This window comes from Myotis daubentonii, chromosome 10 (assembly GCF_963259705.1).
Source record: "Myotis daubentonii chromosome 10, mMyoDau2.1, whole genome shotgun sequence".
Lineage (NCBI taxonomy): Eukaryota > Metazoa > Chordata > Mammalia > Chiroptera > Vespertilionidae > Myotis > Myotis daubentonii.
In genome coordinates, this window is record NC_081849.1 from 57,282,600 (window position 1) to 57,307,449 (window position 24,850).

The 24,850-nt window shown below is 41.0% G+C and overlaps 2 protein-coding genes across 4 annotated transcripts in view; one reads left to right on the forward strand and one right to left on the reverse strand.

Annotated features, from left to right (window-relative positions):
* Positions 1-6,904, reverse strand: part of CRPPA (CDP-L-ribitol pyrophosphorylase A) — a 178,065-nt gene extending 171,161 nt beyond the window's left edge. For both annotated transcript variants that reach the window (XM_059712468.1, XM_059712469.1), the window contains exon 1: positions 6,538-6,904. In XM_059712468.1, the coding sequence (XP_059568451.1) occupies positions 6,538-6,758 (221 nt within the window). In that variant the 5' untranslated portion in view covers positions 6,759-6,904. The remainder of the gene's footprint in view (positions 1-6,537) is intronic.
* Positions 6,183-24,850, forward strand: part of LRRC72 (leucine rich repeat containing 72) — a 115,594-nt gene continuing 96,926 nt past the window's right edge. For both annotated transcript variants that reach the window (XM_059712470.1, XM_059712471.1), the window contains exons 1-2: positions 6,183-6,277; positions 10,943-11,105. In XM_059712470.1, coding sequence (XP_059568453.1) covers positions 11,103-11,105 — 3 coding nt within the window. In that variant the 5' untranslated portion in view covers positions 6,183-6,277; positions 10,943-11,102. The remainder of the gene's footprint in view (positions 6,278-10,942; positions 11,106-24,850) is intronic.

The following is a 24,850-nucleotide window of genomic DNA, read 5'->3' on the forward strand; positions in this document are numbered from 1 at the left end:
AAAGAGAGCAACAAGAAAACCCCAGAGTGAGCAGAAGGAAGGAGATAATAAAGATTAGAGCAGAAATAAATGACATAGAGACCAAAAAAACAATACAGAAAATCAATGAAACCAAGAGCTGGTTCTTTGAAAGGATAAACAAGATTGATAAACCTCTAGCCAGACTCACCAAGAAGCAGAGAGAGAGGACCCAAATAAATAAAATCAGAAACGATAGAGGCAAAATAACAACAGACCCCACAGAAATACAAATGATTGTTAAAAAATACTATGGACAGCTTTACTCCAACAAACTAGACAACCTGGAGGAAATGGACAAATTCCTAGAAAAATACAGCATTCCAAAACTCAATCAGGAAGAATCTAAAAATCTCAACAGGCCAATAACTATGGAAGAAATTGAAGCAGTCATCAAAAAGCTTCCATCAAACAAAAGCCCAGGACCAGACGGCTTCACAGGGGAGTTTTACCAAACATTCAAGGAAGAACTAAAACCTATCCTCCTCAGACTACTACAAAAAATTCAAGAGGAAGGAACACTTCCAAGCTCATTCTATGAAGCCAGCATCACCCTAATACCAAAACCAGGTAAAGACAACACAATGAAAGAGAATTACAGGCCAATATCCCTCATGAACATAGATGCCAAAATCCTCAACAAAATCTTAGCAAATCGGATCCAGCAGTACATCAGAAAGATCATACACCACGACCAAGTAGGATTTATCCCAGGGATGCAAGGATGGTACAATATCCGCAAATCAATAAACGTGATACATCACATAAACAAATTGAAAGAAAAAAACCACGTGGTCATATCAATTGATGCAGAAAAAGCATTTGACAAAATTCAACACCCATTTTTGATAAAAACTCTCAGCAAGGTGGGAGTAGAAGGATCATACCTCAACATAATAAAAGCCATATATGACAGGCCCACAGCCAACATCATACTCAACGGACAAAAACTAACACCATTTCCCCTAAGAACAGGAACAAGACAGGGATGCCCCCTCTCACCACTCCTGTTCAACATAGTACTGGAAGTGTTAGCCATTGCAATTCGGCAAGAAGAAGAAATAAAAGGCATCCAAATTGGAAAAGAGGAAGTAAAACTGTCCTTATTTGCAGACGACATGATATTATACATACAAAACCCTAGAGATTCCATCAAAAAGCTACTAGACTTAATACATGAATTTGGCAATGTAGCAGGATACAAAATTAACCCCAAGAAATCTGAGGCATTTCTATACACCAATAGTGAACTTTCAGAAAGAGAGATTATAAAAACAATCCCGTTTACCATTGCACCGAAAAAACTAAGCTACCTAGGAATAAACTTAACTAAAGAGGTAAAAGACCTCTACTCAGAAAACTACAGGACGTTGAAAAAAGACATAGAGGAAGACATAAACAGATGGAAGAACATACCGTGTTCATGGATTGGTAGAATCAACATCATCAAAATGTCCATACTACCCAAAACAATCTATAAATTCAACGCACTTCCCATTAAAGTACCAACAGCATACTTCAGAGATCTAGAACGAACTTTCCAAAAATTCATCTGGAATAAAAAGAGACCCCGAATAGCTGCAGCAATCCTGAAAAAGAACAAAGTAGGTGGGATCTCAATACCAGATATCAAGTTGTATTACAAAGCCACTGTTCTCAAAACTGCCTGGTACTGGCACAAGAATAGGCATATAGATCAATGGAATAGAATAGAGAGCCCAGAAATCGGCCCGAACCCATATGCTCAATTAATATTTGACAAAGGAGTCAAGAACATACAATGGAGCCAAGATAGTCTCTTCAATAAATGGTGTTGGGAAAATTGGACAGATATATGCAAGAAAATGAAACTAGACCACCAACTTACACCATACACAAAAATAAACTCAAAATGGATAAAGGACTTAAATGTACGACAGGAAACCATAAAAATTCTAGAAGAATCCAAAGGCAAGAAAATCTCAGACATATGCCGAAGCAATTTCTTCACTGATACAGCTCCTAGGGCACTTGAAACTAAAGAAAAAATGAACAAATGGGACTACATCAAAATAAAAAGCTTCTGCACAGCAAAAGAAACCATCAACAAAACAACGAGAAAACCCACTGTGTGGGAAAACATATTTGCCAATGACATATCTGATAAGGGCCTAATCTCCAAAATTTATAGGGAACTCATACAACTTAACAAAAGAAAGATAAACAATCCAATCAAAAAATGGGCAAAGAACCTAAATAGACACCTTTCAAAAGAGGACATCCAGAAAGCCAAGAGACATATGAAAACATGCTCAAAGTCACTAATCATCCGAGAGATGCAAATCAAAACAGCAATGAGGTACCATCTCACACCTGTCAGACTGGCTATCATCAACAAATCAACAAACGACAAGTGCTGGAGAGGATGTGGAGAAAAAGGAACACTTGTGCACTGCTGGTGGGAATGCAGACTGGTGCAGCCACTATGGAAGACAGTATGGAGTTTCCTTAAAAAACTGAAAATGGAACTCCCATTTGACCCTGTGATCCCACTTCTAGGAATATATCCCAAGAAACCAGAAACACCAATCAGAAAGGATATATGCACCCCTATGTTCATAGCAGCACAATTCACCATAGCTAAGATCTGGAAACAGCCTAAGTGCCCATCAGTAGATGAATGGATTAGAAAACTGTGGTACATCTACACGATGGAATACTATGCTGCTGTAAAAAGGAAGGAACTCTTACCATTTGCAACGTCATGGATGGAACTGGAGAGCATTATGCTAAGTGAAATAAGCCAGTCAATAAAGGAAAAATACCACATGATCTCACTCATTCGTGGACAATAGAGACCATTATAAACTTTTGAACAATAATAGATACAGAGGCAGAGCTGCCTCAAACAGATTGTCGAGCTGCAGCGGGAAGGCCGGGGAGGGTTGGGGGGCAGGAGGTAGGGGGGTAAGAGATCAACTAAAGGACTTGTATGCATGCATATAAGCATAACCAATGGACATAAGACACTGGGTGATAGGGGAGGCTAGGGGACTGTCTAGGGCGGGGGGATAAAATGGATACATATGTAATACCCTTTGTAATACTTTAAGCAATAAAAAAAAAAAAAAAAACAAATGGGACTACATCAAACTAAAAATATTCAGCACAGCCAAATTAACCATAAACAAAATGAAAGGGAACTCACTTTATGGGAAAATATATTTGCTAATGATACACCTGATAAGGTGTTATTTTCCAAAATGTAAAAAGTATTTGCTCGCCCTAGCTGCTTTGGCTCAGTGGATAGAGTGTCGGCTTGCGGACTCAGGGGTCCAGATTCGGTTCTGGTCAGGGACATGTACCTTGGTTGCGGGCTCATCCCCAGTGGAGAGGGTGTGCAGGAGGCAGCTGATCAATGTTTCTCTCTCATCAATGTTTCTAGCTCTCTGTCCCTCTCCCTTCCTCACTGTGAAAAATCAATAAAATATATTTTAATAAAAAGTAAAAAAAAAAAAAAAAAAAAAAAAAAAAAGCAATACTGTTCATGTTTTTTCACATTTTCCTACCCTAATTCAGAAATTTGGGGTCGAACTTAGAGGGTGCCCTCCTTCTCAATCCTAAACCCTAAAAAATTTGTTGGTTCAAAATTCCAAAAAAAAAAAAAAGAAATCAACTCATAAGGGTTCTTTTTCAAAAAGTATTCCTTAATTTCTTTAATTTCTTAGTCAAGAAAGAACTAAGTAATAAAGATTACTCATAAAAACATCTCAACCTTCTATAGAGAGATGGCAAAGCTTGAGCAAGGAAAATCCTAACTATGAAAGGCAAACTCTGGACATCACATACTCACAACTCTTAAAGAGCAAGGAGAGCTGAAACCTTCTTAATAGCACCTGGATGACTGACAATGATGACACCCAATTACAGCTCCTTTAATATAGAACATTGAGAGCTGTGCTACACTTTAAATAAGTAGTAAGCATGCATAATTTCTCCAAAGAGGAAAAACTAAGAGACATTCTACGCTTCCATTTCCTTTCCTTATTTGAACTTGCAAAATTTATCTCAGGGGATGAAATAGCCTAGGCCTTTTAGCACCAGGCTGTAGGGAAAACTATCAGCCATGTATGGATCCCAACTTTTACCAAGAGAATGGCTTCCATTTGGCAAATAGCTTAGAAGCACCAATACATACACTCCTGTAATGCAAGGTCTGCAAGGATTTCCTGAAGCATACCCCAAATATAATATTCCATAGTTCTTCATGCATTGTAATAGTGAGAAAAATGAGCCCTGATATATTTCAAAAGGGAGGTTTTGATTAGTTACCATTAGGATTTATGACTGCTGTTATCAATTAAATAAGAATGGAAAACAAATATTGCCTTATTTTCCATAAAAAAGGCCTTCTAAGAACATTATTTTACTTTAAAAGTTGGTTTTATTTTATTTGTATTTTTTTAGTACGTATCTCAGGCTGCCTCTAAGTTAAGATGCAAACATGCAAACCAATACATAAGTTTTCCTAGAAAAAAAGTTAAATGTCAAAATACACTCCCTTATATCTAATTACTAAATAGACAAAAATCCTGCTGGCCAAGATCCATTCTGTTCCATAAGATTACCTGTATAAATGAGCTACTGTCACAATGTCTGTCACACCAGAATATTGTAGGTGCCTGGTCCATACAATGGTTTCAAAGAGCCCAGCCTCAACTACTAAGAGAAATGGAACACCACAGAAGGAAGAGAGGAAGCACTTGGAACTGTTTCAATGTTTTTATGAGTTTCAGATATAACCACAGGGCAGATTACATGAATCAAGGGTGATTAGGGCTCTTTACAATTCCACTTTCCAAATGACAATATTAAAAAAGTAAAATAACAATATGCAAAGCAACTTGGGCCCCCTGGCTTCTTCCGTGTGTGAAAGCATTGTGGGGAGAGGGGCGGGCGGGTGCTACTATCCTTTGACTAGAATCTCACTAACTTCCTTTTCCTTAAAGCTGCCAGAAAAGGCTATGCTAAAAGATGCCATCTATCTTTAATTCAAACATCTCACATCAATCCAAGGTTTAAAATACTATCGTAGCTCCCCACTAGCTTCAAGAAGCTTAAACACCTCAACAACACGAACGTGGACCTTTGCAATCCCTGTGTTCCCCCCTCCAGCCTCACCCCATGCTCCCTCACATTCATTACCCAATGCTAAAAACAAGGCTAATAAAATGGCATACCCCTTTTCATCTCCTTAGCTCCACACTACAGCTCCTCTAATCCTCTTCATCCCATCCCTCTCTCTCCTTCATTTCCCCAACTAGCTAATCAGCCCATCTTCCTAATAAAATAAGGCATGTGCTGGCCTCAAAGTAGAACCCTTAAATCTGTTTCAACCATTAAAATACTAAAAAATCAGCCCAGTGTGGCTCAGCGTGGACCTATGAACCAGGCGGTCACGGTTCAATTCCCGGACAGGGCACATGCCCAGGTTGCAGGCTGATCCCCAGTGAGGGGCTTGCAGGAGGCAGCCCATTGTTGTTGATTCTCTCTCATCACTGATGTTTTTGTCTCCCTCTCCCTCCCTCTTAAAAAAGGCTTGGATTGCCCTAACCGGTTTGGCTCAGTGGATAGAGCGTTGGCCTGCGGACTCAAGGGTCCCAGGTTCATTCTGGTCAAGGGCATGTACCTTGGTTGCGGGCACATCCCCAGTGGGGGGTGTGCAGGAGGCAGCTCATCAATGTTTCTCTCTATCCCTCACCCTTCCTCTGTAAAAAATCAATAAAGTATATATTTTTTAAAAAGGCTTGGATTAGGCCGAAACCGGTTTGGCTCAGTGGATAGAGCGTCGGCCTGCGGACTGAATGGTCCCAGGTTCGATTCCGGTCAAGGGCATGTACGTTGGTTGCGGGCACATCCCCAGTAGGAGATGTGCAGGAGGCAGCTGATCGATGTTTCTCTCTCATCGATGTTTCTAACTCTCTATCTCTCTCCCTTCCTCTCTGTAAAAAAATCAATAAAATATATTTAAAAAAAAAAAAAAGGCTTGGATTACATTCTCTTCAGTCCACCTTCAACACCTAGCAATCAGCAGAGTATCTTCTATGAATCGCTCAGTTGGCCTTGGCGAACGCATGGGTAGAATGAATGCGCACAGGCCCGCGCGCATGCGCCTCAGGGAGAAAGCCTAGGCATGGGAAGGCGAGAACGTGCGAGGCTGTAGGAGGGACGGACAGGGACAAGAGGCCTCCTGGCCCAGCTTCTCCTCCTGGGGCCACAGGTAGAACTAACGACCGTTTGCCCCACCCCATGCACCCTCAGCCCAGCTTCTTGTCGAGCAGGCTTTCCCCGCCGCTCGAAGGCCTGGCCCCGGGCCCCGCTGTCACAGGGCAGAGCTGGCCGTCTCTGAAGTGCGGGCAGTGGGCCCTCGGCCGCCGGGAGAAGGCGCCCGCGCGAGGGCAGCCGCGGGGAAGGCGGCGGGCGGGCCTGGGCGGAGGGCGGGGGCGGGGGCGGCGGGAGCAGGACGGCGGCGTGGGTTACCTCTCCAGGGCCTGCAGGGTGTAGCTGATGAGCGGCCGCTCCAGGACCGGGCAGAACTGCTTCGGGGTGGGGACGCCCATCCTCTCCCCGCTCCCGCCCGCCGGCAGCACGGCCGCCACCGCCAGCGAGGAGGCCGGGGCCGCCGGGGCCGCGCCGCACCCGCCGCGCACGCGAGGCCCCGGCTCCGCGGGCCCGGAAGCGCCCAGAGGCCCGGGCTCCATGGCGGCGGGTCCCGCTCGCTCCCGACCGAAGCGCCTGGGGCTGCGGAGGCCGCCGGGCGGGGTCGCGGGGTGCCGGGCGGACACGCGCAGGGGTGCAGGGCGCGCAGGCAGACGGCGCCCCCGGAGCTGAGCGCCGGGCAGGCGCGGTTCCCCGGGGAGCGGCGCGGCCGCGGACCTTCCTTCTCCGCGGGCCGGAGGCCTCTGCGCCGCGCCCAGCGCCCCCGGCGGGCCTGAGTGTCCCCGCGCACAGCTTCCCCTCGGGCCTCGGTGATCTGACTTTCATTAAACTACGGTCAAGACAGGTAGATGGACAAATGCTTGGGTTCAGGAGGCATCAGTAACCCAATCTGCAAATTGAAGCCGCCGACGTCCCTCCCTTAGAGATCAGGGTTAACAAATGGGCAAATAGGGTTTGAGAGGTTTTTAAAGATCCCCAGGTTCCAATAAGCAGGTTCATTTTGGAACCACAGAGCAAAGGCCTTAGTACGAATCACTGCTGAACGTTCCACGCACATGGCCTCATTGAGTCTCTAGGAGGGCCCAGCTGCCCCTGCGTCCCTTTTACAGAGGAGGAAACAGGCCTGATGTTGAAGTGCCGTGTGTAAGGTTGCACGCCTAGTGACGGAGCTGCCTAAGGTCCTTGCACAGAAGTACAGAGTTGAAGAATATCCAGCCTGAAACATATCTTTTTTAGTACTGTCCTTGTTGGCCGAGATTAGCATGAAAATGTAGTAAGTGTGTGGAGTGTCAGAACATATTATATTAGTTCCCTGGGATGTAAACTCCAAGAAAGCAAACTCCTTACTTTTTCTTTATTGATTAAGGTATTATATATGTGTCCTTATCCCCTTGTTACCTCCACACCGCCCCCCCCCCCCTCATACCCTCACCCCCCTGGTGTCTGTGTCATTGGTTAGGCTTCTCTGCATGCATACAAGTCCTTTTGTTGATCTCTCCCCTTTACCCCCACCCTCCCCTACCTTCCCTCTGAGGTTTGATGGTCTGATCTATGCTTCTCTGTCTCTGGCCTTACTTTTTTTTGTTTCAGGTTGTATTCCCACCGCCTGGAATATAGCAGAGGCTTAATAAATATGTAATGAATGAACTACTGATTAAATTAATGTGAATCGAAGTATATATAATTAAATATTTGCTAATTCATATTTATCCATCTTCACCCAGCAGTAGTTAATATAAAGTTCATAAAAAGGGAATCTTTTGAGCACTGAAAATATTGGGTTATAATATTCCAATTTGTTATTTTTCCCCCATTTTTTCCCAATTAAGATTAAAGCATACACAGCAATGTAGAAGGAAACAAAATTAACACCCAGAAATTGATGGCTTTTTTTATATACCAATAATGAACTCTCAGAGAGAGAAACTACAAAAACAATCCCATTACCATTGCAACAAAAAAAATTAAGATGCTTAGGAATAAACTTAACCAAGGAGGTAAAAGATCTGTACTCTGAAAACTACAGGACATTGAAAAAGATTGAGGAAGATTTAAACAAGTGGAAGAATATACCGTGTTCATGGATTGATAGAATCAATATCATTAAAATGTCCATACTACCCAAAGCAATCTATAGATCCAATGCAATCCCCATTAAAATACCAATGCCATATTTCACAGATCTAGAACAAACTCTTCAAAAATTCACATGCAATAAAAAAAAGAACTTGAATAGCCACATCAATCTTTTTTTTTAATATTTTTTTAAAATATATTTTATTGAGTTTTTACAGAGAGGAAAGGAGAGAGATAGAGAGTTAGAAACATCAATGAGAGAGAAACATCGACCAGCTGCCTCCTGCACACTCCCCACTGGGGATGTGCCCGCAACCACGGTACATGCCCTTGACCAGAATCGAACCTGGGACCTTTCAGTCCGCAGGCCGACGCTCTATCCACTGAGCCAAACCGGTTTCGGCAGCCACATCAATCTTGAGAAAGAAGAACAAAGTTGGAGGGTTCACAATACCAGATATCAAGTTATACAACAAAGCCTCTATACTCATAACAGCCTGGCACTGGCATAAGAACAGGGATACAGACTAATGGAACAGAACAAAGAACCCAGAAATCGATCCAAGCCAATATTTGACAAAGGAGGCAAGAGAATACAGTGAAGTCAAGATAGTCTCTTCAAGAAATGGTGTTGGGAAAATTGGACAGATACATGCAAAAAAATGAAACTAGACCATCAACTTACACCATACACAAAAATAAACTCAAAATGGATAAAGGACTTAAACATAAGATGGGAAACCATAAAAATCTTAGAAGAATCCATAGGCGGCAAAATATCAGACATATGTCATAGCTATATGTTTACCGATACGTTTCCTAGGACAATGGAAACTACAGATAAAATAAACAAATGGGACTACATCAAAATAAAAAGCTTCTGCGCAACAAAAGAAACCATCAACAAAATAACAAGAGAGCCCACTGCGTGGGAGAACATATTTGCCAATGATACATCCAATAAGGGGTTAATCTCTAAAATGTATAGGGAACTCATACAACTTAACAAAAGGAAGATAAACAATCCAATTAAAAAATGGGCAAAGGACCTAAATAGACACTTCTTGAAAGTGGACATACAGAAGGTCAAGAGGCATATGAAAAAATGTTCAAAGTCACTAATCATCTGAGAGATGCAAATCAAAACGACAATGAGATATCACCTCACACCTGTAAGAATGGCTATCATCAACAAAATGACAAGTGTTGGCAAGGGAACCCTCGTCCACATCTGATGGGAATGCAGACGTTGCAGCCTCTGTAGGAAACAGTATGGAGTTTTCAAAAAATAAAATTAAGAATACAAGTCCAATTTGACCCAGTGATCCCACTTCTAGGAATATACCCTAAAAAATCAGAAACACCGATCAAAGAATATATGCACCCCTATGTTCATAGCAGGGCAGTTTACAATAGCTAAGATTTGGAAACAGCCTAAGTGCCCATCAGCAGATGAGTGGATTAGAAAACTGTAGTACATCTACACAATGGAATACTACCCAGCTGTAAAAAAGAAAGAACTCTTACCATTTTCAACAGCATGGATGGACCTGGAGAGCATTATGCTAAGCGAAATAAGCCAGTCAGAGAAAGGTAAGTATCACATGATCTCACTCATGTGGGATCTAATAACATAAACTGATGAACAAAAATAGACCCAAAGACAGAAGTACCAAACAGACTTTCAAACCTCAGAGGGAAGGCAGGGGACAGGGGTTGGGAAGAGATCAACCAATGAACTTGTATGCATATATGCATAAACCAGTAACACAGACAATAGGGTGGTGAGAGACTGCGTTGGGGGGTGGGGCAGGCTTGGAGAGGTCAATAGGGGAAAAAGGGGACATATGTAATACTTTCAACAATAAAGATTTTTTAAAAAAGATTACAGCATACACAAAATATAAATTTTCTGCTCTTTTTTTTATTTCATCTTGTTATTATAAGCACTCTAAGTTTCACTTGTGTTCCTGTGATTATAATTCACATTTAGCTCCATTCTAGTTGAAGATTTTTTGATCACTGACTCTTAACTCATAAGTAGGCATCATACTACACTTGACTCTGTAGCACCACTACCACACCTATGTCTGGCTTTTCTATGCATTCAGTTAATATCTGTTGACTAACCAGATGAATAAGTGTGTCTATCTAGAGAGGCAGAAAGACAAATCAATTCATTGTTTCTATTAATATTGATCTTTATACCTCCCTTTTTAATCTAACCGGGGAATTAAAGCTAGTGTTCATTTTCTTAGTCTTGAGGGGACAAGAGCATAGAAATAAAGGCTTTATTATGCCATTGCTATATAATTATTACATATCCTAAACCTTGACAACTTTTAGCCAGAATCTTATTTTATTTATTTTTTTAGAGCAAATATACTAATTTTCCTCTGTTTACTATGAATCATTATGTTTTACATACTGTATATTAATAACATTTAGCAGATAGACTTGTATAGAAAAAAAGGGACAGACTGTTCATTTGTATATCACAGTATAAGAAGCAATATTTTTTCTGTATCTTTTTATATAGATATAAAAATGAATTCCTTATAATGCATCCTTTGGGTAAAAGATGTAATTTCCTTATTACTTTATACCAAGTTATAGCAGCCACATTATGAGAATATCTTCTCTGCAACAGGCATTTGAAAATACTGATACCTTACTGCTGGGCATTGCTCACCCTAAAGCTGCTGCAATAGAGAGATCCCAGAACCACAAACATGAGCCAGCCAAAACGATAAGAATTCTTGCCAAATCAGACTCCCAGATATCTGTCTCCAGAGTTCAGAGGAAGCACAATGGTAGGAGTCCTTTTTCTTCCTTCTTTACTAAATACAGATTAGCAGGAGAAAATATTTGTGAAACTAGTTTCTTGGGTTTGGTGACTCTTGGTTACTTAGTACTCCTGCATTTGGTTAATTCTCTTTTTCTCTGTGTGTTGGGTGTCTCTCCTTTCATCTTATAATATGTCCTGATAGCTTAGTTTATGAGCAGTGAGAATACTTTCTCTCTGGCCTCCACCATACAGTGAGTGCACCTGCTGGGGTGCATCTTGCTTTCTGGTCAGCCGTTCCAAGCTCTCAAGGGAGTTTTCTTTGTCTATCCATTTCCTCCCAGAGATGTTAAAAACAGGGCCCCTCATTTTTGTTTTCTCCCCGTCAAAGGATGCATATACATCTGGCAGGTAGTGGAGTAGGCTGTGGGTCTGAGTTTAGAGAATCTAAACACCCCATTAAAAACAGGGGAACACATAATTCCCAGTGTTTTGGAATAGCTGTTTCTAACTCTGGGAATTAACTTTTTCTTTTGAAGGTTGCATCTTTTTGCACTTTCCTTTGGGGATGCCTCTTGCATTCATGTGTTCATATTGATTTGAGTCACTATTAAGATCCGAGTCATCAAGACAAGACAATGGATCCTTTCAACTGGAAAAAGCTCTAAATTTAAAAGAAAGAAAAATTTTTAAAGATCTCTCTTATTGTTACAATGGCTAGTCATTAAGATATGCTATATAATGAAGAGCTAATATGCTAATTAGACCAGATGGTGGAATCACCTTCTGGAACAACCAGTGGATGGGGGGTGGGGCTGCTGCCGGGCCACAAGGCCGCTGGGGCAGCGAGACAGCCAGGGCTGCGAAGGCCAAGTCCCTTGCGTGAATTGCATGCATTGGGCCTCTAGCCCTTAATAAGATGGAAGGACAGAAATGAGAATGAAAACCAAAGTCCATTCAGATCCCTTCCTAATTTGCCTTTGGACATTGGCAGATATTATAAAAACTCAGAACATTGGAAATACAATTGTCCTATACTTAAGGACATGAAAGGAAAAGAAAAAAGGCAAAATCTTAACTAAAGACAACCTAAAAATTTTATGTCCAAAAAAGTTGGCTTGGTAACTGTTAGGTTGGAAGCTTCAAAATATGGCCAAACAGCAATGTGAGCTAAACTCCATTTACTGTGGGGTCCTATGAAATTGCTGCCAGCCCTAAAGGATATTATAGCCTAAAATTACAATAGCAAGTATGAGAAGCATTCCAATTAGTTGAGATCATTTAAAAGTGCACTTAAAAGCAAGGACTTCCAAATCAAATATACAGAATAAGATACCTATATTTTATTGGAATGCAAGAGCCTCCATAAGGCTTCAAAAAAGTCTAAAATAGCTTCATTGACAGATTTGTTGCAAAAAGCCAATGAAATGTTAAAGGGGACCCAAAATAAAGTCTCTTTGATAACTTAATAAGACTTATGTTACCCCTTATAGGTGATTGTCCTCTGATAGCTTTTACTTCCTTATCGAAGGGCCATCTATAATAATAAAAGAGTAATATGCTAATTAGACTGAACATCTTCCAGACATCATTCTGGACATCCTTCCTGATGAAGCCGGGGCCCGAGGGAAGCCAGCCCAGGTCCCAGGTGCCTGCGGGTAGCCAGAAGTAAGCAGCCCGGGTCGTGGCTGCCTGCCAGCACCTGGAGGAGGGAAGCAGCCCAGATCCCGGTGCCAGAGTAGGACTTGCTTCAGTAGGGCTTTGGTGCTTACTGAGTCTTCCCCTTGAGTGTGTTGCTTATGGATGTGTAGAGTTGTAATCTGGTATGGTCTGACACTGACCACTGGGTATGCTGGCTCTTGGGTCTCCAGGGAGGTGCAAAGTAAGCCACTGCCTGAGGCCACCCAGCAGGAGCTGCAGAGAGATCTGCAGATTCCTCCTCTTTGTATCGGCTTTGGAAGTGGTCAGATGAGGCCTAGCTGTGAATCAAGGCAGGCAGGTGCTGGTTCTGGGTCTTGAGCCTTTTATTGATAGGTTTGGGGCTCCCTGACCCAGCTGCAGCTTGTTTGAGAGATTTTACCCTGAGCAAGGACCAGGCCATTCATATGCAAAAGCTGCTTCACACAGCTTGGATAGGGTTGTAAATTGGATGAGGTGGGATCTTAGGGAATCACCAGGGTGGAGCAAACAGAAATGGCTGCCAGTAATGCCTGCTACCCAACCAGGGAAGTCCCAGCATAGGAACAATGATCCCTTCAAGCACCTCCAGTCTGGGAGAAAGCCGCCCCTGAGTTCCTACCCTGATGCCAGACAATTCATTCCTCCTGGTATGTGACTGTGTTCCCCAGAGCCTTGCCCTGGTGCTGGAGCTCAGAGGAAGCAGAACCTTGTACTAGTAAGTTCAGGTTGTGGTGTCAGCCTTTTAAGAGGAACAGCTGGGTCTCCAGCAGCCCCTGTGTCACTGAACCCCAATCCGCACTGGTTTTTACAGCTTGTAGTCCTTTTCCCACCCCTGGGACCATGAGCTGGGGGTCTGGTGTGGAGATGGGACCCCTTGGTCCTCCAGGTGGGCTCCACAGAAAGATCTCCCTTCCAATTAAGAAAGCAGCAGACGTGGGTGCCAGACTATCCCATTCCATGCCTATGCACCTCCTACCAGCCTCAGTGTGCTTTTTTCTTTACTTTTATGATTGTAGGACCTCCATTCAACCAGCTTTCCCATGGTTCTGGATGATGGTTGTTCTGTATTGTAATTTTCATTTGGTTGTGGGAGGTGGTGAATACAGGTGTTTACCTACACTACCATCTTCAAAAATCTTTTATAAAAATAAATCTTGAGAAAGAAATTTTATGTGTGATCAAGCTGGATAAGATTGAATTCATTTGTTAGAAGTGATTTTTTAAATAAGGCTTAATATAAATAGTGTATTAAAACTTAATATTCAGCGTTTACTTGTACTATTGGTCTGCTTCTGATAAGATAACTAAAAAGTTTTCTGTCAAGAAAGCAAAGATTCTACATTGTGTGAAAACAATTTTCTTGCCCTGGCCAGGTGGCTCAGTCAGTTGGAGCATTGTTCTGTGATCTTGGCACATACCTAGGTTGTGGGTTAGATCCCCAGTAGGGGTAAATATGGGAGGCAACTGATCAATGTTTCTCTCTCAAATTGATGTCTCTCTCTCTCTCTCTCTCTCTCTCTCTCTCTCTCTCTCTCTCTCCTTTCCTCCTCCCTCTCCCTTAAAATCAAAAGAAACAAATCCTCGAGTGAGGATTAAAATAATAAATAAAACAGTTGTTTGTGTATTAGGTCATCTTAATCAGGTCTTTGCTTACTTAAGAAATCTGAATTTTCTCATTAGTAAAGGCTAACCCTCTATATTTAAAATGCACTAGCTGGCTTTGATGCAAAGGCAGCAGTAAAAAACAAACAAAAAAAAACACAAAAAAACAAAACAAAGCAAACAAACAAAAAACCTGTGGATGGGTACCTGACATTATTAAAGGGAACAGTGATTAAGATAAAGTTCTTAAGATGGGGAGAATATTCTGTATTATCTAGATGGGCCCAGTGTAATAAGAGGTCAGAATTAGAGAAAGAAATGTGAGAATGGAAGCAGAGGTAGGAGTGATACAGGGAATCTTCTAGAAGCTGACTAAGGCAAAGAACCAGATTTTTCCAGGAAATTCCAGAATAACATAGCCCCACTAACCTATTTTCAGACTTCTGATATCTATCAAACTAAGCTAATAAACTTGTACTGTTTTAAGCCACTCAATTTATGGTAAATTGTTACAATAGGAAACTTATAAAGCTTCATGATCAGCAATAGCTTCAAATTTACATGTTGACTATGATCTGCAAATGAAGTTATATATTGTTAGAAATACATGGATGTGATTGAAGAAAGAAAACACTGTTCATTCAGCTTTGTGTCCCATAACTAGGTCCTGGGTGCACTATGATCTATGATTGCTTAATAAATGCTTTAATTACCTTGTGAATGACAAAATGTATTCTAGAGTACTTGGGATGTTTAAAGTATAGTTGTAGTCAATGTATACCACAATTTTATAACCTCACATTGGCATGTCCTTATTTTTTAATACATAAAGAAGTGCTCTCATCTTTTTATGTAAAAGGCTTAAAGTTCCCCTTTTTGTTTCTCTGTTTCTGTGTGCCAGTATACCTTGGAATATTTACCTTGGGAATTTAAAAATTATTATTAGAGAATTCTAGATCAACTTGGGTTCATTTTTCTATTGTTAATTCAAGCATCATTAGCACTGTCAGTCATCTCCCTCCTCTCCAACTGCACTTACTGTTTTAATAGTATTTCTAGAGGTTAGTTGGGGTGTTGCTCACAAATGCTAATGAGCAGCTTAAAGGTTTACCTTTAACTCTTGAAATCTGAGCCAAAGAAAATAAATTATTGTTCTACCATGGGCCAGCCCAGCATTTCTGTCAGCCTATGAATTCTAATTTCCGCTTTGCCATTATGTATCTTATTTGGACAGTACTGTCTATTGAGCTCTGACTTTTAATCTATTTATATGCATATGATAGGTGGCACTGAAAATTGAGGTTCTTCTGTAGAGAATTCAAACTAAATAGCACATGACTACAAGATTATTATCTTTCATTTTCTCAGTATTTCTTTTACAATTAATTATTAACTGGCTCACCTGTACACTTTGTTCTTCCTATATACCTAAAAAAGTAAAACTAGTGAATATTTAGCCTTTGGACTGAATGATATATTTGACATCATTACTGCTACCAAATTTTCACTTTTCATAGGAACCACTTGGGTACAATTATTAATATATATAGTATTTCTTATATATTTGTATAATATAATCACTTACATATCACATATAATAAAACCCTAATAGGCAAATCGACCAAACGGCAGAATGACTGTTCGCTATGATGCGCACTGACCACCAGGGGGCAGACGCTCAATGCAGGAGCTACCTCCTGGTGGTCAGTGCGCTCCCACAAGGGGAGCGCTACTCAGCCAGAAGCTGGGCTCACAGCTGGTGAGCGCAGTGGCAGTGGCAGGAGCCTCTCCCGGGGAGCAGGCCGAAGCCTGCAGGCAGACATCCCCTGAGGGGTCCCGGACTGTGAGAGGGCACAGGCCAGGTTGAGGGGACAACCCCCCCCCCGACCCAGTGCATGAATGTTGTGCACCGGGCCTCTAGTTATCCTATCTAATAAAAGAGAAATATGGTAATTGGCGTACGACCGCTACCCTTCCCATTGGCTAATCAGGGCAATATGCAAATTAACTGCCAGCCAAGATGGCGGCCGGCAGCCAGGCATCTTGAAACTAACATGAGGCTTGCTTGCTTCAGTGACGGAGGACTCCAACGTTCCCCGCATGCCGCTGCAGGCCTCTGAGCTGCAAGCAACTATGTAACAAACATAGAAGCTAAACAAAACCCCAGAAACCTGCCGGGCTTCAGCCAGTAGGATCGCAACATTGTAAGCAAAGGCCAGAAACCCACTTTCAGTAGCGGAGGCCTAAGAGCTGGAGCCAAGTCTCAAAGCTAAAGCTGGCCCAGAATAAAAAAGAAAAAAAGAAAAAAAGGAGCTGTTGGGAGCTTCAGTCACCCCCAGCCTGAAAACAGCCCTCAGCTCCTCACCCAGACTGGCCAGGCACCCCAGTGGGGACCCCCACCCTGAAGGGTGTGTGACCAGCTGCAAACAGCCATCATCCCCTCACCCAGGCTGGCCATGACCCCAGTGGGGACCCCCACCCTGATCCAGGACACCCTTCAGGGCAAACCAGCCAGCCCCCACATGTGCACCAGGCCTCTATCCTATATAGTAAAAGGGTAATATGCCTCCCAGCACCGGGATCAGCGGAACCACGAGGCCTCCTGGCACCGGGATCAGCGTGACGGGGGCAGCGCCCCAACCCCCTGATCGGCCCTGCTCTGTGTGTGACAGGGTGCTGCGCCCCAACCCCCCCCCCCCACGGGCCCTGCTCTGTGTGTGACGGGGTAGAGCCATAACCTCCCCATCAGCCCTGCCCTGAGTGTGACAGTGGCAGCGCCCCAAACCCCTGATTGTCCCTGCTCTGTGGGTGATAGAGGGTGGCGCCCCAACCCCCTGATTGGCCCTGCTCTGTGCATGACAGGGTACAGAGCCCCAACCCCCCTGATGGGCCCTGCTCTGTGCATGACAGGGGGTGGCGCCGCAACCTCCCCATCGACCCTGCCTTGAGTGTGACAGGGGGCGGTGCCCCAACCCCCCAATCGGCCCTACCCTGAGTGTGACTGAGGGTGGCATCGCAACCTCCCAATCTGCCCTGCTCTGTGCATGACAGGGGATGGCGCCCCAACTCCCCAATCGGCCCTGCTCTGAGCTCAACTAGGGGCTGCACCTAGGGATTGGGCCTGCCCTCTGCCACCCGGTAGCAGGCCTAAGCCAGCAGGTCGTTATCTCCTGAGGAGTCCCAGACTGCGAGAGGGCACAGGCCGGGCTGAGGGACCCCCCCCTTTCCCCCCGAGTGCACAAATTTTTGTGCACCGGGCCTCTAGTCTATAATAATAAAAGCATAACATGCTAATTAGACCAGACGTCCTTCCGGACGACCTTCCAGATGAAGCTGGGGCTGCGAGGGAAGCCTGGGTTCTTGGTGCCAGAGGGAAGCTGGTGCCAGCGGCCGGGGGAAGGAAGGCCTACTCTTGCATGAATTTCATGTTCTGGGCCTCTATCACATAATAATCTTAGTAAACGTATTACTAGCAGCTTCCTACATCTACTCAAAAGATATAGCTTCCATAGACTCCTGGTCACAGCAGGGCAGAGGATTCAGAGGATTTTTCCTTGGCCTTCTTCCCAAGATAGGAAGAGGTCAGAATTGGAGGGTAATCTGTATGGGCTGATACACTCTTTGCAATCCTTTGTTTCTACAGGTTATTCACAATGGGCTCTTCATAACTATGCCAAACCCTCTTCTTTACCATTATAAAAGCTAAAACCAGGGCTGAAATATTAACAAACTGAGTATATACCTAAGAAATTATTTCTGTTACTGAAAACCCTCTGGTTATAGATCGCAAGTAACAGACCAGGAACTGATTTCCACAATGTGACAAACTTTCGGTCACTTGTAAGTGAAACTGTCCTCAGAACCATACTGTTTGGCCTACGTTTTATTAGAGAGTGAAATAATGATGTGAAAGTTCTTCATTATTTGTATTTTTTTTTCATTACAATTGTGTTAAATATAACTTTAATCAGAGTTAAAACTATTTCACATGATGGTCTTAATTTAAAATTCATAAAACTAAAAAAATGGGAAATTTTGCAATAACACAGATGGCCAACACAATTCCTTTGAAAGTCTATGAACAATTTGGAAGGTGGCTTCTATTACCCCCAAAATGGCCACACTTTGCTGTGCCCATTTATTTGACGGAAGAGCCATGATTTCAAAATGAAATGGATTTTTTCTTCACCTGCAGTGACAGACACCCAACAAAGAATTTATTAACATTAAACCTACATTATCTTGAAAAGGGAGCCAAAGGGCCCAGTATCTACTAGAGATGCACAAACTTGTTTCAAATGAATAACTCCATGGTTATCATTTTTGATAAACAATCCTCTGGTGTTAACGATAGAGGAGAAATCATGTATTTTGCCCAATTTCTTTCTTATGTTCAGGGGGTCCTGTTTCAACAACCTCGGCTGTCTAAATTACACATCTCTTGAAATCATGTGTGCTACATTTGAACTGTGAATTGCTTCTTCATATCTTGGGAGTGGAACTGGTTTGAGTCCTATCTTGTGGGAGACTTCTCTCCAGTTTCAAATCCTCTGAACAGCATAAGTAAATGTGTCAGACCAGAGAAACTGTGGAAGAAACTGTCAAACAGAAGGGGAAAATCAGATGGAGTCAGGAAGGAGGGTGACTGACTTTTGCCATCACCTTGTATATTCTAGTTTCTGATTCCATTGCAAGTAGACTAACAGCAACTAAGGCAAAAGCAGCTTTACCCTGAGAATATGCGTAGTTGTGGTGGAAAAGGCAGGTCCAGGCCCTTCTTTGCACATAACCTAGTTCTTACTAGTAGTTCCCAGTCAGGCTACACATCAAAATCATCTGTGGGGGTTTTACAGGTGCAAAGTTGGAATCAGAATCGGAGGCAAGAGCTTGGAAGTGATTATTCTAATGAGTTCCTCTGTTGGTAAACACTTTGCTAGATCATATACAAAGGTGAAAAACCTGGCCTACTTTACCAACTCGTAATTCATCAGGGTGAACAGAGGGCCTTATTGTAGCATAATGGTTTGAGCACTGAATCAAGGAGTAGGTTCATTTTACTCTGTGGTGACATACACTTGTTGAATAATTGTAGCTAATTATATATATATATAACATTTCACACACAGTATTGTGTGCTTATATCAATAACCTTTCAGGTCTACAACTGCTTTTGTGGGACAAAGCTTATCACTGCTCCCTTTTTTCTGATATGGAACTTAAAATTAGTAACTTGACTATTAGTTCTGTTTAAACTATACTGGCCTCTGAGGGAGAGTGTTTCCAATGTGTTTTCAGTACTCCTCATGGTGAAGTTCACCTCTTTCATGCCAATAAATCTTGACAAAACGTTACAATAAACTATCCTTCAGTGAATAGTGAGCAATATCTCCTACAGCAAACTTTTTCATACAGAATGAGATAAATTAAGTGAAGAAGGGATTGAAAACTATAATATACCTTAGGAATTAAAATTTCCTTTTATCTTAAATGTTGACTCTTAACATCATCATCATCCTGTAATATAAATTAAAAATTTTCTCCACATATTGCTACTTCTTCATTTTATTACCTGAATTCAACATTTTTATTATTTCAAAAGTTTTATTTCAGTGTTTTCTGACACTAGCCACCACGATTGTTCTTGAATAGAAGTGTAATATAAATAAATAAATTGACATTGAACCCTCTGTTCATGATGAAATATTCCCAGAAATTGCATAGTGATTCGACTTTCAATGGCTTTTATTGTTGGATTTTGAAAAAGCTTTTTAAAAGTCTTAAATATGTTCAATTTATTTTTCAAAGGTCCCTAGTATAACACTGAGGCCTCTTACAAAAATCATATTTTCATTTCCTCATTAACTTGTTCTAGCTTAACACTTAGGAACCAAGGCCACCATGTTGCAAAATTCTTAAAGAAGCTTGCCCAGGAAATACCGTGTAAACTTTGCCTCCTCAAGTTGGGCAATGCAGTGGTACAGACAAAACTTTCATTCATTATTCCATTCTGTTGTTAACTAATTTTAGAATGATGAGATTTTACTGTGTGTGTGTTAGGTTTGGGATTAAAAAATACAATTGCAAATGCCTAAATTACATGTTTTAGATTCTTCAAAGAAAGGATGAATTAAATTTTGCTTATTTTTTCTAGTGAAAACTATTCATTGAGCTAAATCTTTAAAAAATGGACTTCAATATCACCATAAAGTGGAAGTGGAAAATGTTTTTCCATGAAGGAGGAATTTGTGGAAATTGTTAAAAAGTTATTAAAATGGTTTTCAACTAAAGAGTTTACTGTGGGAGGGAAAGTGATCTCTTCTTCATGAGTGGAAACTAAAAGTTTTCATAAAAGTGGTGCAGTTATTACGACAGCACAAATTATATTAATAGTTAGTTGGGAATTGAATAAAATGTTACCAAGTTTCAAAGGCTCCATTTTTAATTGAGTTTTGTGTGATTGCCACTTGAATGAAATCAAATCTAAGTATTTCTCCTTTTTGTGTTTGTGGTGCAGACATTCATTTGCTCAGGATTTTCCTGCTTATAATCATTAGCATTCAAACTTTTTGATTGCCATGCTGTCAAAAACTGAAAAGTGCAAATGAGAAACAAACTGGTAGGAAGGAATATAAAAAACTTGCATCTCTAGTGTTTAATAGAGATATTAATGACATCCAGAGCAGATTTTTTTTTAGATTGCTGATTATTCACTCCTATAAATTAACAGACATCCAGAACTCAATGATAGTACCCCCTCCACTGTAACACCATTCACTTTGCCTGCCCTCCCCTTTTATTCCTCATTTAAATTCACTGTCTGTTATTCCAATGATCTCCAAAAAAGGTATGTACACCCTCAGGAGTATGCAAGATAATAATTTGGGTACAGAAACGAAATGTTAAAGCTTCAATTTGTATTTGCTTTTCTTTTTCAACCTTTTTAAAATTTATTTTTTGTGAGTTTTGTAATGTGTTAATCTTAGTATAATAGCATATGTATATAATTTAATTTTTATATTTTATTTAAAATATTTTTATTGATTTTTTTTATTTTAGAGAGAGAGGAAGGGAGAGGGCGAGAAAGAGAGAAACATCGGTGTGAGAGTGAAGCATCAATGGGCTGCCTCCTGCACACACCCCCACCAGGCATGAAGCCTGCAATCTGGCCATGTGCCCTGGGAATCAAACTGGTAACCTTTCAGTGCACAGGACGGCACCCAAACAACTGAGCAACACTGGCCAGGCCAGTGGTTCTCAACCTTCCTAATGCCGCGACCCTTTAATACAGTTCCTCATGTTGTGGTGACCCCCAACCATAAAATTATTTTCGTTGCTACTTCATAACTATAATTTTGCTACTGTTATGAATCATAATGTAAATATCTGATATGTAGGATGTATATGAGAGCCCTCCCAGAGTGGCTGTTGGTTGAATGTCCTCCTGTGCACTGAAAGTTTGCCGGTTTGATTCCCAGTCAGGGCACATACCTGGGTTGTGGGGTCATCCCTGATTAGGACACATATGGAAAGCAACCTATCAATGTCTCTCTCGCCTCTTGCCTCTCTCTCTCTCTCTCTCTCTCTCTCTCTCTCTCTCTCTCTCTCTCTCTCTCCATATCCTAGGCTGAGGATTAAAAACAACATTCTTATGGAAAAGAGCAAGCTATGATGGAAAACATAAATGATCATAAATGAGAAGATCCAAGTTGTTTTGCTTCATCCCTATCTCTGAATGACTTTTTCTTTCATTTTTACTAAGCTCAGTTTCTTCCTCTAAAAATTAAGCATAATGATATCATTTTCCTGCCCTACTTCACAGGGTAGTTTTTAGAATAAAATTTATGTGAATTATTTATATAAAAGAAGTTTTTCCTGAACTCTAAAGAAAACTCTATGCTAACACTGGTGATTCTTCATTGTGGTTCTATCATCTTCTCCTGGTAAATTGTACTTGACTGGAAGGAAAGGTTTCTCCCTGTTTTATGCTTTAGTTACATTCTCTTCCATGTCTAGTAAAATTCTTTACCCATAACAAAATTCTTTAAAAAAGAAGTAAAAGCTTTTAAGGAATAGTGGCCTTCTGTTTTCAAAACTGCTCATGCTTTTGAGCAAAAAGGTGGAGGTGTTTGAGGGGTTCCTACCAGTACCAACTTGTGTACCCCGAAGCACTTTTTATCAGTAAAAAGGGAAAACATGTACTGGAGAGAATGCTTGATTTATACCTGTCTAGGCAATCAACCTGCCACCCACAGAAATGTTGGAAGTTTGGCAGTTAATCAGCAAGGCAATGTTTTGTGCTCTGTTCTCTATTGGTGATCCTTGGAGTTTGTTCCATAATGGCGCACCCTAGTCATTTTGTCCCATAATGAAAGCTCTGTGAGTAGGGGTTTGCTCTACATCTCCAGAGCATCTCCAGTGCTGGAACAGTGTCAGGTGTATCCGGAGTGCTCAGTAAATACTTGGTGGATTAATGAATCAAACAACTTATCATGGAAATGAAGGATATGTGTACGCTATTAAAATGTTTAATATTTGTGCAACCGTTGATTTTACTTAATTCAGTAAAAGTTTTCCCCAATTTTTGTCTTCATAGAAGACTTAAACTAGTTTGAGCTCAATTCTTTCCTAGTGCTCATCTTCCCCCTATATTCAAATTATATTGCAGTTTCTCTTTTATGTTAATATGTATGCATATTTCTTTTAAATGTACAAAATAATGGACATCCTTTTCATTAAAACTCAGTTCTATCTAAGCTCCTATTTTTCTGGGACCACACTTTATTTTTGAGAAAAATAAAAAAAAACAAGCTCTGTGTTTGAATATAAATACATCCATTCTCAAGGATATGCCTTTCTATGGACTAATTACACTTTTTTCCCTCAATTTATAACCCATTACGTTTTCACACAAAGGCCAGAGAGGTTATAGAATTTAACCATTCAAGATATCATTATAGTTACTTTCAGAAATTGAATCATGAATTTGAAGATTAGAAAATAATCACATTTTTAGGTATTATTTAAATATGCTAAGACTCAAAATTTAGATGCATTTTTTTCTCATTCTCCTAAATAGCACTTTTCTAAAGCAGTTGAATAGTATCTCTATAAGGTTTATAGAGTAACAATTCATAGGGTCCCAGATTTGTATCTAGTTGCTCAATTGACCAATTGAGTTATTTTCTCTTTTCTCACCATGCCCACCTTTTGGTGAATTAATTAATGAGGTGTGAATTGGCCAAAAGTCAAGAAGTGAGGTATGAAAACAGGGGAAATTCTGGATAAAAAGAACTAGATAATTAAATCCTGGCTAGTCAAAAGGATTGTTAAATTGTTGTCTCCTTATCAGACTGGAGAACTCAATTTATCAACATTAGTTGATTCTCTTGCAGATGATGTAACCTGACAGACAGCAACACGTAGGGATCTGGTGACTAAGGCAAGTAATTTGGTAGCACAGGGTAAGTGGGGATGAATTTTTTTTTAATCAATTAGGGTTACATTTCTTAGAGGTTATTTAGCCTGTTACACATTAACAGCATGTTTTAAACACATTTTGTGCTTTTTAAACATTTCTATAATTATAGAAAATGAATTTTTCTGCTCACAACTTAATTATAGGAAAAAATGATGATGAACTCTTAGATACTGACTCTTGTTCATGTGGTAGGATGTCAGGGATATTTTACAGGCGATAGGCATAATTCAACTTCCTTTGGATGGATGACTAAATTGGGTTCAACTAAAACTTAATTTAGAGTTCAACCATAAATATTCATTTACTGCAATACAATGGGGTTCTTTTTTAAGTGACAGTTTCTACTCTCATTATTATATTTATGCAACAAATTTCCCAGATGCCTAAGAATATAGCCAAGAAAAAAATGCTTTTGAAGATTGAAAAAAGATTTATATACTATCTGGATCTCAGCTAGCAAAAATTAATTAATTCATAGGTCTAAATCATGTCTTTCCATAACGAAGCCAAAGTACCAGCTTCCCAGATGCGTGTATTGTCACCATCCCATGTAAGTCCTCAAATGCTGACAGCACCTCCTTTGGGGCAGGGAGATATAAAAGAGAACATATGCTAGCAGAACGGAGAGCGCAATCATAGGCATGTTGGGCAGAAAATTATAGTTCTTAAAGCAAATAGTCAAGGAATATTGCATAATCATGCATTACTGAAAAATCACAGTGATCCACTGACCAGTCTACAACATCCTCCACTGGAGACAGGGCACCTCCTGTCAACAAGTGCCCTCAGTACTGGAAGACAATTGCAGTGTCAATTGCCAAATGTTCTGCATATGTTGACTGTGATTGTCAAACAAAGGATTCTTTTTCAGTGTGCTTTCACCATTGTAGATACTTGATTATTTCTTGTGCTCTCTTCACTTCCATCATTGCCATTGCACTTACAGCCATTTATGTATTTTCTTATTTGTATATTTGTCTCCAACTCTAAACTCCAAACTACCCATGGTCATT